General features: G+C 39.7%; 1 protein-coding gene across 4 annotated transcripts in view; it reads left to right on the top strand.

Annotated features, from left to right (window-relative positions):
* The first annotated feature begins 1,091 nt into the window (after positions 1 to 1,091).
* Positions 1,092 to 19,213, top strand: part of caskin2a (CASK interacting protein 2a) — a 56,269-nt gene continuing 38,147 nt past the window's right edge. For all 4 annotated transcript variants that reach the window (XM_085283653.1, XM_085283652.1, XM_085283651.1 and 1 more), the window contains exons 1-2: positions 1,092 to 1,168; positions 3,863 to 4,319. In XM_085283653.1, the coding sequence (XP_085139779.1) occupies positions 4,226 to 4,319 (94 nt within the window). In that variant the 5' untranslated portion in view covers positions 1,092 to 1,168; positions 3,863 to 4,225. The remainder of the gene's footprint in view (positions 1,169 to 3,862; positions 4,320 to 19,213) is intronic.

The following is a 19,213-nucleotide window of genomic DNA, read 5'->3' as shown; positions in this document are numbered from 1 at the left end:
TTTTCTCGTCTTATTTTGACCTTATGCTTTATAACTTTCTAGCTCCTCTTTTCATCTCACAATTTGCCATTCTATCTTCCCATCTGCATGTTTTGTCTCATCACTTAGATTTTCCCCTCATAATTTTAAACAATTTGTCATACTTTCATTTTCTTTTCAGTTTTTCAAAACTCTCACCATTTACCTTTGTGATTTCATAATGATAGTTTTATTTTTAAAAACGCTGATCATTTTAGCTGATCCTTTTAACATGCAAGTCAAATCATGATAATTTCTATAAATCATGACTAACTTTTTTGGTTTTTAACATTTCTGGATTTGGTTTTTCTTTTTAATGGCCGAAATGGACTTTTATACAAGACTGTAAACGCGAGGTAACAGAAAATCGCGCTGCCTTGGATTTGACTAGGAGTAATGTTAGTAGCAGTGTTTCATCAGCAGATGTCGCTACTACATCACTGCTCTGCTAGCTCTCGCTCACTCTTCTCACCAGCAGGGTCCACTGAGGGAAATAAGCTTCTAACAAGACTTACTTAATACTGACTAAAAATGGTCTGAGGATTTAACTCACACTGCCATCACACAAACAGTCAAATTTAAATTCGTCAAGAAAAACAAAACAAACAAAAACAACTATGGCTAAAATAAGCAATTAAAGTATATAAATGGGGGAAATGGCTCCTTAGTAGCGAGAACTTTGCTTTGTAATAATAGTAATAATATTTAGTTTTCATAATTATTAATAAAAAAACAACTTTTGTTTCAATATGATGGTCATACAGTAGGCTGGTTACTCACCTCCGTTAAGTTAACCAAACCGAAGAAGGACGCTAGATCGAGTTGTGTAATTTTCCCTTCATAATAAAATCATATAGAAGTGGAAGTCAGACAATCCAAGGGTTATTGCTCAGTGGCGTCAGAAACTGACGTTGAATTTTCCGGTCCGAACATAACTCTGTGCCATCTGATATTGAAAACAAGCAAAAAACAAAGGAAGTTTGACAAGCAAGAATCCAAGACTTGTTGCGCAACTTTACTTTGAAAGTTTCTACCAGAAGTTGTGTCAGTGTTCGCGGGTCTCTTAACGCTGTAAGTCCGTCTCGCGCTACCCTGAGCGCTCTTCTTGCTCGGTTGTGAGCTATCCTATTACACCGCCGTAGTTGAGCAGGTGAGAACCTTTTCCCTTCTTTAAACCTGTTCATTGTGAACAGACTAAAAAGAGACGGACTCGGTTAATAGAAATACGACAGGATTATAGTAGGAAGGACAGTAGTTGGGACACCTTGATAGTTGAGATTGGTAACTTGGCGAACTAGATTTGAACGATGAGAGCAGACGGCTGTCCCAATGAAATGCGTTCACAAGTCGCATGATCATGTTTTTTTCACTTACAGGCAAACAGCTGAAAATGTACGATAACTTTGAACGAGCTATTGGCGTTTTCCAGTAAATTTCCCTGGTCGGCAAGGACCTTGTTTTCATAAATCACCAACTTTCAGGGCTTTTTCCATCCATCTGTGCTTCACGGTGGTGGAAGAGGGTGTTATAGATTTGTGATGTTGATGAGATGCCGATGTTTTGATTTCACAAAGTTCTCAGTTTTTTGTATATTGCATTCGTCCGTTTGCTGCAGTGGGATGTAAATGAAATTGTCCCAGTGAAGAATAGAGGTTTGGTCTGCTTGCTATTGAGCTGAATATTGCAGAGAAAATTAGGTCTACAACATATACATGTAGTATATTAGACTATATTAGACTGAAGAATTTCTCGTACAGTGTAGTGCAACTCAAGGATTTGTCACTTATCACTTTGGTCATCCACGATCAACTACAGTGTAACCCTACTGAAGTAAGCTCTCTATCCACTTTAGGCCAACATGCCAATTTTGACTTTCTTGTTTACATTCTGCATTGCTCATGTTAGTGATGGGCTGTGCAGTTGTTTCTGCGTGTAGAGGTGCATGGCTAGTTTTAAACCATGTGCATTGGCATCTATTGCTGGGCTACCCTGCTGCATCATCACCTAGAAGTCTGCAGCAGAATAGCTGAACTAGGTGGACATCGTGCCTGCAGAGCACTATTTCATCCAAGACAGCCTCCTCCAGACTCAGATTGTTTTGTTTTGCATACAGACAGAATCTAATTGGACACTGTTTGACTCTGTGAAAAACCCTGTTTAATCTGCCTCAGTGGTAAGTGTAGAAACCCAGGGAGGCTGTCTCTATGTTTCCCTGAGATCAATTGTATGGTCACTTTGTGTCCCCCTAGTCTGCACTTGCTAACCCGCACATCTGTGATTTTGAACAAATTGGTTCTGAAGTGGCTCTGCCTGCTGCTTTTTCTCAGAGAGAAAAACACAACTTTTTCTCCCAATAACGTAAGCTGGCAGAATGCCTGGCATTGCTTCACTGAAAAGATGCTTCCTCTTAAAGGTCAGGGGGATGTTATCAGTGAACGGAGACCATGTTGCTGCACGGGAAGAGTTGGAGATTAGTTGCACACTCCAGAGGGACCTGGCTTCCTGGATCAAAGAAAACAAACAAATGCTGGGTCAAGTTTAAGTCACTTGCTTATTCTTGACTGTATTTAACTACTGAAAATTTGCTTATTGATTTCTTGGAAGGGATTGCATTTTATTTGCCTGTTGAATTAGACAACTTTCTTCAATTAGAGCTTGATAATTGTTTTATATTAAAGGATATCAAATAATGGTGCCATTGTTTATTAGGTTTCACAAAATGCTTACTAACTTATCATGATACCTGTATAAGCTGAGCACTTTTAGCGCTTTTTTAAGTTTTCATTGATGTTTATCTGTTGTGCCACATCACTGGACTTTTATAGTCTCCAAAGAGGTAAATACATTTTCACACAAGTCATAATATTTCAACTAAGGGGAAAAAAAATCCATCAGCTAGATTTCCCAGAGACCATGAATTCTCTCTTGATGTGATGAGCAGTTGGAAAAGGAGGACAATATTACTGATGCTGTTTGAGGGCAGCTCAGATTGTATCGTTCAGATCAGAATTTCTATAGAGACAGGAGAGGAAAGGGCTTGGAGAAAAGTAAGTGTTGGTAGGTTCTCATGCTAAATTGGGAAAATATGTTGCTTTAACTCATTTCCAGCTACCTGTTCTACTCATCCTTGTATTACTGGCTATTTGGGGTGAATAGCTGTGGTTTTCCAGTTTTACCTAATTCACGCATGTAATGAAAGGCAAAACTTTAAGCATGACTCAAAAGATTCCTATGCATCACCTTGCCTTGGACTGGTTTACTGTGGAGTTCATCACCCCCTACAAGGTTTGCCAAGCCCTCCACCTACAATAACCTACATCTCCAACAAGCCTTTAACAAACCTACAGCAGCCTCCAGCTACAGCAAGCCCTCCCATGACCTAGGCTCCTTGCTTGGTAAGGTGTTTCAGGCACGTTGAACTGGGAGGAGACCCTGAGGTTGAACTGGGAGGAGACCCTGAGGTAGACCTGGTTAGACTGGAAAAGATTATGTCTCTCAGCTAGCATGGCCCCATAGAAGCTGGAGCAGGTACCTGGGAGAGAGAAGTCTGGGCTTCTCTGCACTACCGTAAACATCTGTGTTATAAAACATCCATGATACGAGTCTGCTCATCCTCTTCTTCAGTGGTTCAGTGTCACTGGCTGGGGGAATCGGCCCGACTGCTGATGGTTTCTACAGAACAATGTCAGAAAGCTGTTGATAATTGACCGTTTTTAATATGAAACGGTGCATTTTTTGGGACTGTGTGGTAATGCTCTTTTCACTGGCTGTATTTTTTTTAAAGTTACTGTGAACTCAAAGTGATTTCATTCTGTTCTTTCTTTCCTTTGCTTCTACTTGGCAGTGTCATGGCAGGTTGGGTTGCAGCTGCTTCCAGTTTGTCAAAAACAGACTGTGAACATTATGCTCAGTCCTGCGAGCAAGTAAAACTGCTACAGAGCTTACTGTAACTTCAAATCAAGGTCATCATCAGGAAGCCAAACAGCGATCAGAGATAATGGAAATAAACATTAGTGACAAGAGGAAGAAGACGTCCTTGACCACCTCACCTGATGCGCTGTTCCCTCTAGATGCTGCTCAGTCCTGCATTCACCCGCCTCACCTCATTGCTGGGAATTAGCAGCTACCTGTAGCTGAAAAGACAAGACAAAAAAGCCTTGGCGGCTGCCTGCGATCAGTTTGTGTGTCTGTGGTTAGGTCTGTAATCATGGGAAAAGAACAGGATCTGCTGGTGGCCGTGAAGAGTGGAGATCTCCTGCTGGCTCACAAGCTTCTCTCTAAAGTCAAGTGCAATAAAAGCAGTAAGTATGGAAAGGGTGGGGGATTGCTTTTGTATGACTATTGTGTTTGTTCTTTGCTCAGAGCCTGGGAATATATATTGTTTACACTGTGAAATCCAACTGAGATAGCAATGGCGGAGTTCCTGCCATCAGTGTTGTTGCTTACTAAACCAAGTGGAGTCTCTTTGTGATAATCACAGGATCAAGTTCAGCAGCAGACCACAAAGCGTGGCCCTCCCTCTGGCATTTAGTTTGGGGACAATTTGAAACTAAGTGGATTCAAACTGCGGCATAACACGAGCTAATCTCCTAAATGCAGACCCCAGCAGCTCCTGCCTCTTGCTTTGTGGGGTTTACGGGGCTTTCTTTGAGTCTTATCTGCTTAGATTTGAATTGGCCGACAAGCAAGCTCTCTTTATAGTTGCATTGTTTTAAATGACAGGGTTCTCCCTTATCCACGTCTGGGGAGAGTAGAGGCCAAACAGACTGTGAAGCTGAAGCTGCCTCTGTTCATGGCGTTATCTGCTCTGGGCTTTCATCAGGATGGTTGGCTGTTCAGTGACGAGTGCTGGGAACAAAGCTGTGGCTGTCAGGAAAAAGCCTGTTATACACTTTGCACACTACACAGGCAGCGAGCATTGCTTTGTAGAGAATATTAAAAGTGATATTGTCTGTCTTTGTGCTGGTGTGTATTTCTGTTCATGAAAAACCAGCGACTGTTAGACTGGCTGAGGCAGTGCAGCAGGGGAAAGTGAATGAGTAATGTTCTCTGCTGTTTTCTAAACGACCAGCGAGGGTGGCCTGTAGCAAGTGCTGCATCTGTTATCAAAATGCAGCTTTGGAGCAAAATACAAAACTGTGGATGTTCATTTACATTTTTCTGTTTTTGCTATGAAGTATGAAATGGTTACATACAAGCAGCCCATGTAGGCTAAACTGTTAACCAGTCATTTCAAAGCAGCTACCCTGCAATGCTGAAATCAGTTGCATTTAAATGAACTGCAATTAACTTATTTTAACTGCAAATTCTATGACAATTTAGTATATGGTTAAATTCTGTGATGCCATCTGTAGATGCTATATCTGTAGATGCTATATATATGTGTATAAATACCACCCTGAGAAAAATTCAAGTGCCCTTTCAACTCAGCTGCCGATTGATGTTTGCCGGCATTAAAAACGACCATGTGCTCGTGGGGGATGATTGAAAATAGTAGATGGTTTTTTTTTTAGCGAAAGGGGTTTGAAAAGTTGCAAAATTAGGTGAAAGTTGCAAAGTTGCTCAAGTTGCCTGCATTGATGAGATGAACATGGGGTTAATTTAGAGAGGAGGGGAGAGCGAGGGTTCACAGAGAGTGAAAGCAAAAAGATGCAAACAGCGGGACAGCTTTTGTCAGCAACATCTCTATTAATATTTTAAAGACAACAGCAGCAATAAAGCAACAGCACACTCCTTTGACTGAATGTGGCAGTCCATGTCGAGGCAACTCTTTCATTTCTTGTATTTAAAAAAAGGTGAAAGCAATCCAGCATTTAAACTGACGTCAGAGAAAGAAAGTATTCATGTAATTTTTAGAAACTCCACGTTAAACTACATGTGCAGTTACAAATTTCAAACTGAAGTTGTACATATGTAAAGTGTTAGCTAAAATACTGAATAAGTGTTCAACAAGCAATCTACTCTATATAAGGACACAAAAATATATAAAGAAGACAAACAAATGTATGAATGCATAGAAATATGTATATTAACAGAGGTGTAAATCTGAGTATATAAAAAGTAGAATTAAATTGATCAAATTAATTACCTTTTTATATCCATGTTAACAGTATGTTTTAATGTGCAATATTTAATTTGGTATATGCTTTTTTTAAGCACAGTTAGGTTTTACAAATGTATTAGTGTCGTGTATTCTTTGCAGCATATCCTCTGGTTTTGTGTAGTGAAAAAAAAACAACTCATTACTCATTTGCTTGTGTGCTAAGTAAAACTTCAGGCTGTACTAGACCTGATGGGAGAATTTGCACACTTTTATGCTTTCCACCAGCACAACAAGAGCACGAGTGTGATATTGCTGTTCAACAAAGTGTGTATCTGTTGCACCAGTGGACTGAAAATTGTGTTTGCTGGGATCAGGACTCACAATTTAATATCAGTGATGGAGTTGTTTGTCATTTTTGTCAGAGCCTCCACTGTCTGACAGCAGCTACGCAGATCCCTGGAGCAGCAGGGAGCTCTCTGATGTTGACCTGAATTAGCTAACATTTACACAACTGCTTATCGATATGAACAAATCAATCTGAATTCTTAGTGACCTGCTTTGAAACTCCCTATGATAATACTAGATTAGATAGTTGCCATTGGTGCTGGATAGTAAATCAGGGGATCATCAGAGGTACTCAGGTTTCATGCTAAAATACTTAAACATATTGCTATAAACCTTATTAAAATGGTCATTTCTGCTGGAATTCAAGTTTCAAAAAGTTTGACAATTGCTTGGGTGGCTGAAGCTAAGGTGGTAGAGCAGGTCACCTACAAACTGGTTGGTGGTTCGATCCCTGTCTGCTCCAGTCTGCATGGCAAATATCTGTGGGCAAGATAATAACCCCAAGTTGCTCTCTGATGCATCCATCTGAGTATGAATGTGTGTGAATGTTAGATAGAAGAGTGTAGAGAAAAGTGCTTGTGCGAATGGATGTATGAGGCAAGTTGTGTAAAGCGCTTTGATTGCTCAGATAGAGTAGAAAGGTACTATAAAGGAACTTGTTCATTTACCATTGGTGAAATTTGTCACACTGCATACCTAATACAGTATAATAGATATTCCTCTCCATCATATTAATGCTCTAATATAGACTTTTGTGGTGCAGTTTGTTGTAAGTCCTTCTCTCCATCTTCTATACTTGTCTGCAGCAGCAAAATATATCTTATCAAGGCTAAAGTTGGATTTATTCCGGTAACCTGGCCAGAGGTGGTTGGATGTCTTCATTATTATGATTATCATTATTATTTTATCATTTATGGTGTTCCTTGTTTTCCCTTTTTAAACATTTGAAACATTTAAAAAAAATTAATTAAAGAAAATTAAATTGTACCCAGTAAATACTGGGTACAATGTGATCTTTTTGACAATCATATTAATTCCCTCTAAAATTATGAGATTATTGTTTTTACCAAATGTAGCAATTCTGAGATATAGTTGGCCATTTTTACTTTATATTTAGACTGTTATTTTCCATCCTTCATCTGACTGTAAGACACAGTAGGAGCTGTGCTGTTCCTGTGTCTCACTTTTACTTCTCCCTGCAGCCTAAAAATGCTTTTGTAAAAGAAATGGATGCAAAGCAGAGAACTGATCATGGGATTGTTCCAAAACACACTGTGATACATCTGGTAGAAACACAGATGGGTGGGTGTGATGAGCTCTGGCGCCTCAATGGAGTCAGATTTCTGTCTAAAAGCAAAGGGACTAAACACTACAGTTTTCAAAATAATGGACCACAACTAAGATGCAACAAGTGTAATTTTTTTCCCCTTTGCACAGATCAAACGAGCCTCAGCTTGTACACAAACTAACGCAACAGCACCTGACATACAGTGAAAGACAAAACAGGGAGAATGGATAAACTGTCTGCTTTTCAGCAAAGAGATAAGTGCTTAGTTTGTAACAGTGCAGGAGGATGTCTCCTCTTCTCTCCTTTTGGTTATTCTTTAGGAGTTTGGCAACCAAAATGGGCACACAGGTACAACTTAAGCTGTGCCTACACTGGAATTAATTTGCTTGTCGTGCATCACTTTGAAGCTGACAGCTAGTTGACCAAACAGTTTGAGTGAGGAGTTTTTCATATTGTGATGCTGTTACACCCTGCCCTCCACACAGACCTCGCTGAAACCTGAATCCTGCTTTAAAGCTGTTCTGTTTACATATCTTTTCAGAGTTAGTTAGCGATACACATACGAGGTAATAATGACCTGGTGCAAATAACACTGAAGCTCAAAACAAGCATCATGTCTTTTAAGTAAGTTGCGACTGAAAAGCAGTGCTGTTTTGAAACAAATTACAGTAATCTGCTGCTAAGGATATTATAATAGCTTTATTGCCTCTGTGAGCTGTGTGTCCCAGCCTCTCAGCCTCAGCTACTGCTATAACTGTTTATTAGTGGGTGCAGTCAGTGGTTTAACTAGATTCAATTTTTTTAAATTCAAAGATTCATCTCAAAACATTTGTCAAATATGTTAAAAGTCTGAATATGAGCATTACTCTCAGCGTTATCTCTCTCAGTGCTGGGTTTAGGGACCTCTGCCAGTGAGGGCTTGTCCTGAAGGGGATTAGCGATGGCACTGTGGCTGTCTTGATGGACGATGAGCTGAGAAGGGAGGTTTCTTCTCTCGATCAGCCATCTGCTGACTTCAGGTTAGGTGCTCAGTCAATTTAGCTGGAATCACCACAGCCGTTTTCTTTTTGCTTAGCTGTTGCAAGCAAAGTGTATATAGATACACAGAAGGCTGTAGGCTGTGGGTAGCAACTCAGATTCACAGCTTGACCCGTAAAGTCATTTTTATGTGGGTGTTGTTTGCCTCACCCTGGAAATTATTACTAGAGGTTTTTCACAGGCCTCCATGATTATAATGTCTTTCATTGTAACACATGCTTGCTTTTATCTTGACCCTTGGTCCAGCCCACCCTTTTGTCACAAGTACTAAATACAAGGTTATAGTTGGGCAAAGAGCAGCAACACAAAGGCAAAAGAGTATACTGTGCTATTGCATGCACTTTTAGATGTGTATATAATATACTGATAGCTCACCCAGCAGATATTATGCCAAAAAAAGTCTGCAAGTTGCAGGATTATGTTAATTAGAGGTTGTTTTTCACTCATTTTTGATTAATTGACCAGCCCTAGTTTAGCTAATAATCTCCAAATATCAGCAATAAATTATACCACCATTATATCTTAGAGTGAAACCTATATTTATATATTTACCCTAGAATATATATATATATTTATCACCAAGGTGAGGTTGGGTGGATTGTTCTTTGGCAGGCATGTGGTCAAAAATCTCCACACACTGACTATATTGGTATAGACCTGTCACGGGTACATTAATATAGATTTAGACCTTATACATAATAATGAAAAAAAGATCATTGGTGTAAAATTGAGTTTGTCCAACAGCATGGTTCCGACTTGTTCAGCTCAAGCCAAGATGTTTAAAGAGCCTTCGGTCAACAAGATCTACAGTGGGGCAAAGAAGTATTTAGTCAGCCACCGATTGTGCAAGTTCCCCCAACTAAAATGATGACAGAGGTCAGTAATTTGCACCAGAGGTACACTTCAACTGTGAGAGACAGAATGTGAAAAAAAAATCCATGAATCCACATGGTAGGATTTGTAAAGAATTTATTGGTAAATCAGGGTGGAAAATAAGTATTTGGTCAATAACAAAAATACAACTCAATACTTTGTAACATAACCTTTGTTGGCAATAACAGAGGTCAAACGTTTACTATAGGTCTTTACCAGGTTTGCACACACAGTAGCTGGTATTTTGGCCCATTCCTCCATGCAGATCTTCTCGAGAGCAGTGATGTTTTGGGGCTGTCGCCGAGCAACACGGACTTTCAACTCCCGCCACAGATTTTCTATGGGGTTGAGGTCTGGAGACTGGCTAGGCCACTCCAGGACTTTCAAATGCTTCTTACGGAGCCACTCCTTTGTTGCCCGGGCGGTGTGTTTTGGATCATTGTCATGTTGGAAGACCCAGCCTCGTTTCATCTTCAAAGTTCTCACTGATGGAAGGAGGTTTTGGCTCAAAATCTCACGATACATGGCCCCATTCATTCTGTCCTTAACACGGATCAGTCGTCCTGTCCCCTTGGCAGAAAAACAGCCCCATAGCATGATGTTTCCACCCCCATGCTTCACAGTAGGTATGGTGTTCTTGGGATGCAACTCAGTATTCTTCTTCCTCCAAACACGACGAGTTGAGTTTATACCAAAAAGTTCTACTTTGGTTTCATCTGACCACATGACATTCTCCCAATCCTCTGCTGTATCATCCATGTGCTCTCTGGCAAACTTCAGACGGGCCTGGACATGCACTGGCTTCAGCAGCGGAACACGTCTGGCACTGCGGGATTTGATTCCCTGCCGTTGTAGTGTGTTACTGATGGTGACCTTTGTTACTTTGGTCCCAGCTCTCTGCAGGTCATTCACCAGGTCCCCCCGTGTGGTTCTGGGATCTTTGCTCACCGTTCTCATGATCATTTTGACCCCACGGGATGAGATCTTGTGTGGAGCCCCAGATCGAGGGAGATTATCAGTGGTCTTGTATGTCTTCCATTTTCTGATGATTGCTCCCACAGTTGATTTTTTCACACCAAGCTGCTTGCATATTGTAGATTCACTCTTCCCAGTCTGGTGCAGGTCTACAATACTTTTCCTGGTGTCCTTCGAAAGCTCTTTGGTCTTGGCCATGGCGGAGTTTGGAGTCTGACTGTTTGAGGCTGTGGACAGGTGTCTTTTATACAGATGATGAGTTCAAACAGGTGCCATTCATACGGTAACGAGTGGGGGACAGAAAAGCTTCTTACAGAAGACGTTACAGGTCTGTGAGAGCCAGAGATTTTCCTTGTTTGAGGTGACCAAATACTTATTTTCCACCCTAATTTACGAATAAATTCTTTACAAATCCTACCATGTGGATTCATGGATTTTTTTTTCACATTCTGTCTCTCACAGTTGAAGTGTACCTCTGGTGCAAATTACTGACCTCTGTCATCATTTTAAGTGGGGGAACTTGCACAATCGGTGGCTGACTAAATCCTTTTTTGCCCCACTGTATGTAGAAAAAGTAAAATTTAATTGCACTTGCTCATGATCACAGAGGTTCTCTGACATGGTCCTCTCTGTGCAGTGTGTAACAGTTTGCGGTCAGCTCTCCCAAGGCTGCTAACTGGGCCGTCTTCACCCATAATGGGGGCTGTGGGTTAGTGGGGTTAGCTGTTTTTTTGTGTGTTTCAGTTATTTAAAGTTGAAAGAATTCCATTGTAAAAAGACTGATGTTCAAAAAATGACATGAAGTTCGTTAAGTTTTAACAGTGTTAACACATAGCTAAGATAAGAGTTGACCAAAATAATAATATTTGTGATTATTATTATTTGTGGTATAAAAGGCTTGCCTTAATGTGTACGTTGACTTCTTTGGAGGTCTGTGTTTATTTGATGAGTCGCTTTTCTTTTTCATGGGCTAAATGTTCAGAATCAATTTGATGAAACACTAAAAGACTTTTAAACATGTCACTTTTTATTTTATTAAAACAATTCCATGTAACAAAAGGTGGAAATAAATATCAATCAAAAATATTGTCTACACATTAGCTGTTTTAAGCATATTAGCGTATTAGAGCACAAGTCAAGGTAAGCTGAGAAATAGCTTGTGAGCTACATTGCTGAAAAGCTATTGAAAAATGATCTAATCCTTTTCAGTGTACTCTAAATAAGATCAGACAATATTGCACAAACTACATTTTAAAGAAAGTTGTGATTCTTGATGTTTTAGAAGGTGGAAGTATAGAAAGTTTGCCACTTTGCACAAACTACTTTTTAACACAAAACTATAAAAACAGTGACATTTTGTGAGTTATGTGCGCTCCACTGAGATTTGTAAGATTTGTAAGATTTTTATGGCTGCTAACGAGACCACTTGTTTCTCTGCTGCGGAAAAGCACAGTGAAATTTATTGCAAGAAATTGGGCTTTCTGATTGGGTGCTTGCTCAAAAATTCTGCTCATACTACAAAAAGAAGTTCACACTTCATACCAGGCTTCCTACTGATTAATCATTAATGACCTTTCTACAAAACTATATAATTTCTAAACACTAGTTTTCTAAACAAATGTGGGGATTTCACATCTTTCACATCACACAGCAAACCTACAGTATAGTCTCATTAAGTATTGTGTCAATACTGTGGTCTTATTTTAAGGTCTGTTGGTAGTATTGCATCTCATTTTGACATGTTTTCTTTTTTGTTCTGGGCTGGTTTACAGTCAAACTGGCTCTTTACATACAAAGTTAAACCTACAGATGTACAGATCAATCTAACCCTAACATTTAACTACAATATTTAACTGCAAAGGTTAGGTGTGAAAATACCTAAAACACCAGTCAAAAAACTCTAAATACTAAAGGCTACCAAAAGTGAACGTAGGATTAGATAATAATTTGCACAACACAGTTATCAGAAGTTAGTTCATAGTTAAATGTTAGTCGTTCAGGCCTGAGGAGCAGGGTTGAGGACGTGAAGGGCTGCAAACTGAAGTGTAATTTATGGTACCAGAAATTTGTCCATCTGTGTACGCAGGTTTTAGATCTCACCCTGGGTCAACACACCTGAATCAGATGGTTAGACATTACCAGGCCTCTGCAGAACTTCAAAACATATTGAGGAGCTCATTTAACCATTTAAAACAAGTTGTTTTGGATCAACGACACATCTAAAACCTGCAGGACACTGGCCCTTGAGGCCTGGAGTTGGACACCCCAGGTGAACAGGTTTCCATTTGTCCAGTTAGCAGAGAGGGGTTTTCAGTCACTACAGACGTTCTCACTTGCTGTTCTCCGGAGTCCTATCTTTCTAAAATGTAGTCTTAAATTAGATGAAAATTAAAAATGTAACTTTTTCAAAAAATGACAAGGATGGTGTCAGAATTTTCCTTAAAAATGCTAATGAATATCGAGTATTTCCTGGGTTTCGGCATCAAGTTGGAAACTCTAGCATTGCTACAACCCTTATAGAGTTAGATCTATTTTAAGATGAACAATAATTTCCATAGCTACAACTAAGATCTATGCAAAAACCTGCTCAGACAACCTTTATGTAATAATTCCTGCTAGAGGTATTGTAAAGAAGTGTAGTGCGTATGTCAAGAAATGTCTCTAGCATGCCAAAGTTAAGTCAGAAGAATCCAAACCTAATGCTTAGCTATAACAGTCTTGGTTTCAGCTTGTCTTTTCTAAAAACAACCCCCACTTACACTTCCCTCATCCCTGTACCTTGATTTAGGGATAACCCATCTGGCTAAATGTCAGATTAGAAGTCTGTTAGACTTGAACGAATCTAAGTGTCTGTGTCTGCATGCAATTAAGTGTCTTTGTGCAGACTGCCACATGTGTGCTGTGTTCTTGAGTATCCAGTAGTAGCACATGAATGAATCTCACTTCTTTAACTTTTGTCCCGTCTCATTAGTTTTGAGTCTTCAGCAGCAGGGTGCTGTAGTTAGCCCATTAGCTAACCGGCTAACTGGGCTAATCAGTCTTCTACTTTATTACCCAGACAGCTGGGTGGCAGCCAAGTAGTGTGTGACAAGCTCTGGAGTTCACCTACTCTTCTACACACATTAATCCTGACCCCTTTCCTTCCCTGACAGATGGGATAGCCTGTCTAGGATTGCTATTTAATTACTAAAGTAATTAAGTAGCATGTGTGTGGTTCCAATAGACAGCACCACTTAATCTAGCACAACTAGGCTTTTATTACATGCTCCAGGCAACACATAGTTGGAATTGGAACTCATCTTCAGGGCTATCTTCAGGTCTATTATGTATTTCTTGCTAAAAAGAACAAGCTGCCAGTCAGGCAGGTGAATGATTGTGGCATTCAGATTGTGGCTACGGTGTCGCTGCCTCCACATGCCCTGGAACAGTTTTCTTGTGTTTGGATATGAATCTGTGATGCAATGAAAGAGAACAAATCTGTATCTGTAGGCAGCGTAGTTTGACTTTGTGGAATTACTTGCGTGCTTGTATAGACAAGGACATGTGATTGTCTGACATGGAGGTGTTTCAGTGTTTATTTACTGGAACGTGTATGGACGAGGAGCATACTTTCCAAATGCATCTTGTAGCTAATGAGCATCAGCAGGAGACGCTGTTTATGTTGCTTTGATCCTCTCATTTTCTCATTCTTTTGTCTTTTTAACACATTCATTTACATTTTATCATTTGCAACTCTTCATGTCTCTTCCGCTGATTTGAATGCAAATAAAAATCCCATCCTGTGCTGACTTTGTACTCTGTTCATTGTAAGAACTGCCAGGATAACAGGATAACAGTGTCTTGGATGAACAGATCAGTGTGTCTATGTTAGGCATCTGTGACATGGAAAGAACAAGCGGATCTGATGTTTTTAGGTTTTCATTTTAGTTGTTTTTCAAATTCTGGATTCTCAACAGCCCAACAAGGATGCAGAAGGATGTGAGGTTTCTACGATGTGAGACTTAAAGTGTAACATTATTAGAACTTTATCCCTTTATTCCAGTGCCTTAAATGCTTTGAGTGGCTGTCAAAAACTCTTTTCCCCACGTTGTTTCTATATTTGCCTGTAGTTGAATGTGGAGATGATTCGCTTCTTTATAATAATAATGCTGATAACTGTTTTAAAGATATTTACATAGGCACTCGAAGCAGAGATAGTAACGTGAGCGTCACATTGTAGCTTAGATACATTTGTGTTTTAGTCAGGTTACCTCTAAGCTTGCAAATGCAATTCAGGTCATATGAAATAGTAATTTTTCCCATGCCTTCTGTGCTTATTTGATATATTGATTAATATCAAAGCAAATAAAATGTCAGTTAATTAGTATGGATGATGGGGTTTGTGTCATGGCTGTTACGTTTTGTTTGATTAGAGCAGTCCGTGGTGTTGTAGCTTCTGTCCTGGTTTGTGTCCTAAAAGAAGAGTTTGGGATCTTATGCCTAATTTGCAGAGAGGACAAACTGAACTCTCTTCTTAAGCTAGAAAGAAATATTACAGCTTTTCCATCTGTGTAGTAGAGTCGGGCTTCATGTAGCTGTAGCTGCAAGTTCAATAATCATTTGATAGTTAACTTAGTGGAGGGGGTCAGTAGCTCATGGTCAATTGATTTTTGTTTTTTACACCTCAGCAGCTGGATTGGAAAAAGCCTCAAGGCTGTGCTGCTGGCACGATTTTGAAAGTGGAGTGAGCAAACAGCTGGTGGAAGATGAGTCATTCAAACTGTACTTTGTGTCTTTGCTTGATAACAGTAAATACACAACAAATGACCCAGGTAAGTTACCTTCGAGGCTGTAACCCAAGTACAAATGAAATAAACCAAATATAGAGCATACAATTAAAAAATAAATACGATTTGCAAAAACGGGTGCACACAGCAGACTCCTTAGACAACTCCACATCATCAAAGAGCTGATTATGAGGTTATGAGCCAGCACAAGTTGTGCAAGCAATACACAAAAGTTTTCCAGGCTGGTGAACTTTTGGTGACCGGTCTCATATTTCCTCTAGTATTTGGAATGACTGCCTCGCCACTCAGTGAAGACAAAAGAAAGAGAAAGGAATGTCTCCTTAGTCGATCTATCATAATGTTTTTTGTTATTAAGAGGTGTTTCAATCCTGGTATGTGTCTCTTCCTTTGCCTCTTCAGTGGTATATCTGTTCTCCATTTGTGGATTAACGTTTTAGCTGGATTAAATTGTCGGTGTGATCCCAGCTTCTTGCTACTTTGAAACAGTTGTTGGATTGGCTGTCAGAGCAACATATCCGGAAGGTCAACCTTACTAGGAAGCAGATTTATCCTATGTAAACAAGATTACATTACTTAAATAATGTTGCTTTGTAAAATCCTTCTAGTCGTGGCTGCGCCATTGATATGGGAGGCCGGTTGCAATCGTTGCTTTCATAAGAGAGAAAATAATCTGTGATTGCCGTGATGTGTTTGTGTAACCAGACTGATAATTTAGAGAGGTGTAATGTATTAGCATTCTGTATTAGTGGCTAAATTATGGTACTTCATGGAAATGAAATATCATATACCTTATATAGGGTTGTTAACTGAACCCAAACCATAGCACAAGGAGCAAGAATGTCCACTGACCTATTTTAACTGAAATTAAGCCACTGCTCCTGCATCCTTTTAGCATGTCCAAGGAACAATTTCCCCCTACAATCCAGAGATTACTACAGTGGCTTGCAAAAGTATTCGGCCCCTTGAACTTTTCCACATTTTGTCACATTACAGCCACAAACATGAATCAATTTTATTGGAATTCCAGGTGAAAGACCAACACAAAGTGGTGCACACGTGAGAAGTGGAACGAAAATCATACATGATTCCAAACATTTTTTACAAATAAATAACTGCAAAGTGGGGTGTGCGTAATTATTCAGCCCCCTGAGTCAGTACTTTGTAGAACCACCTTTTGCTGCAGTTACAGCTGCCAGTCTTTTAGGGTCTGTCTCTACCAGCTTTGCACATCTAGAGACTGAAATCCTTGCCCATTCTTCTTTGCAAAACAGCTCCATAACTGCCCTGTGACGGCCTCAGAGGTTGTCTAAGAGAATATTGGGAGCAACAACACCATGAAGTCCAAAGAACACACCAGACAGGTCAGGGATAAAGCTATTGAGAAATTTAAAGCAGGCTTAGGCTACAAAAAGATTTCCCAAGCCTTGAACATCCCACGGAGCACTGTTCAAGCGATCTTTCAGAAATGGAAGGAGTATGGCACAACTGTAAACCTACCAAGACAAGGCCGTCCACCTAAACTCACAGGCCAAACAAGGAGAGCGCTGATCAGAAATGCAGCCAAGAGGCCCATGGTGACTCTGGACGAGCTGCAGAGATCTACAGCTCAGGTGGGGGAATCTGTCCATAGGACAACTATTAGTCGTGCACTGCACAAAGTTGGCCTTTATGGAAGAGTGGCAAGAAGAAAGCCATTGTTAACAGAAAACCATAAGAAGTCCCGTTTGCAGTTTGCCACAAGCCATGTGGGGGACACACACCTAACCACATACAGCAGTTATGTATGTCTGAGAGCACACTTGTCCATCGCCTGTGTATTGGATCAATTCCTTTAAAGTTACATTTAAAGCGTATTGTGCTGGATATATTTGTATAGCTATCAGGTTCATTTTCACAAAAATTATAGCCTCTTTCAAAGCATAGGTACTGATTATGGGTTTTTTCTATTCCACCCAAGCAGATAGGTACACACGGTACTCGTAATGCTAGTGTTTACTTATGTGCTTCTCACAAGTGAACAAGAAATTCACTGTGTTTGGTTCAAAACAAGATGACGTTTTGTCATTCAGAGGTAATTCAAACCTTAAAACCTGATCTCAGAGTATGGTGATTCACTAGAGAATACAAAAGTACTACCAAAGTACACCCAGGAAGTAATCATTCCTCCAAGACCAATATTTTTGTTATTTTTAAAACAGTCTAACAGAGCTTCGGGTCTTATAATTGTGGAAGAATGCATGAAAAATGAAGGAGGGGCAGCAAAGTGACTTGGGTAAACATGATTTGAATGGTATGTAAAGTGTTTAGTTGCTAGGGTGCAAGGTTGACATGTTATGTAATATGAAATGTACAGCTGTGCGCATGTCTCCTGTGTACATTCACACTGGTTCATGTGCACGCTGCACAACAGATCTGTTTCATTTCCATACTGGCTTATTGGCAGAGAATATTGAGTGTGTCTGACCTAGTTGCCAGCAGCACCATGGGAGATTACTTTCTTCATTTTTAACAATGGAGCAAATTTATTGGATAATGCAGCCCGGAGCTGTTTTGATATTAAGGGTTTTTCTCAAGACCCAGTTCAAGCGCTTATTCTTATAGCAAGCGATACAGCGCTGGAGCAATTGATAAAGAATTGATGAAGCCAAAGTGTGTCACTTTGCAAGTTTGGTGTATGTGCATGCCCTCGGGTGTGTGCCGTGTGCTGTTTACGGTCCTGTCTTTAATGAGTAGTTTTAGTAAGCTCTGCAACTCACTTGAACATGCAGTTCTCATTTTCATTCACAGCTCATGTGCTACATTGCGTCCCTGCACAACTGGGGGTAAAACAAAAGGTGTTCTGTTGCAGGTGTTAGTCTGCTAGGAAACCCCATTTGGCTGCCACTCAGTTATGTATTTAAAGACTCATGGTGCTCTTGCTGTAGGGCTTGTTTGTCTGTGCAGGCAGATGTATATTCCTCTGCTCAGCCAGCTGCATTAATATGCATTACATGCTGGGCTGTGGAGCTATGCCTTTGCAGGATTATACCTTATTACACCTGACAAGCTGCTGTTCTCTGAGGCATATTAAATGGACACACAGTGACACTTTGGTCAATTCCAAATTTGAAGTTTCAAATTGAATGAAATGTCAAGCTGAATGAGGATATTTAGTAAAATCTGAGGTGAAACTAGTAATAACTTTGGAAAGAGTTTTGAACAATATGGCAGAAAGATTCAACTTTTCCACTTGCTGATAGCATCATTTTACTACAGCGATCCTCTGGTGTGTAACTGGTAAGTGTATTTATCCCAGCAATAGTAGGGGAACAGTCTAGAAGAGAAACTGCGCCGCCAGGAATTCAATTCAAGTAAAAATATGCAAGTTCCTCATCTATTGTATTGTATTGTATTGTATTGTATCTTTATTTGTTTCAGACATATAAAACAAAAAACAATATATACACACTACATATATTTTCATTTACAGATACGAATATATATGTAGATATACACACACACACGTATGTGTTCAGATAAACAAAAAATATATAATGAAATAAAACAAAATCATCTGACATAATGTAACAATGTTTGGTCTGAAAAGGAGTAGGAAGAAGTATGAACATACTTATTAATTCCTACCCCTGCTCAACATCTTATTGATCCCACATAATTCACCTAATTCCCATCATCACATACTCCACACGATACACGAGGAGAACCTATATAAACTTGGCTACCGTGATTGATATAATTTGGATATAATTTGATATTTTTATACATACAATGGGTGATCATCTTTATCGGTATCATATTCTTCCAAAATCAGTTTTCGAAGTATTTTCATGAACTTACTAATTCCTG

The sequence above is a fragment of the Mchenga conophoros genome, linkage group LG8 (genome assembly GCF_057382185.1).
Source record: "Mchenga conophoros isolate Kocher_MC1m ecotype Shallow Benthic linkage group LG8, M_conophoros_male_GT1.1, whole genome shotgun sequence".
Classification (NCBI taxonomy): Eukaryota; Metazoa; Chordata; class Actinopteri; order Cichliformes; family Cichlidae; genus Mchenga; species Mchenga conophoros.
The sequence above is the reverse complement of the archived record's forward strand: the minus strand, read 5'-3'. Positions and strand labels throughout refer to the sequence as shown.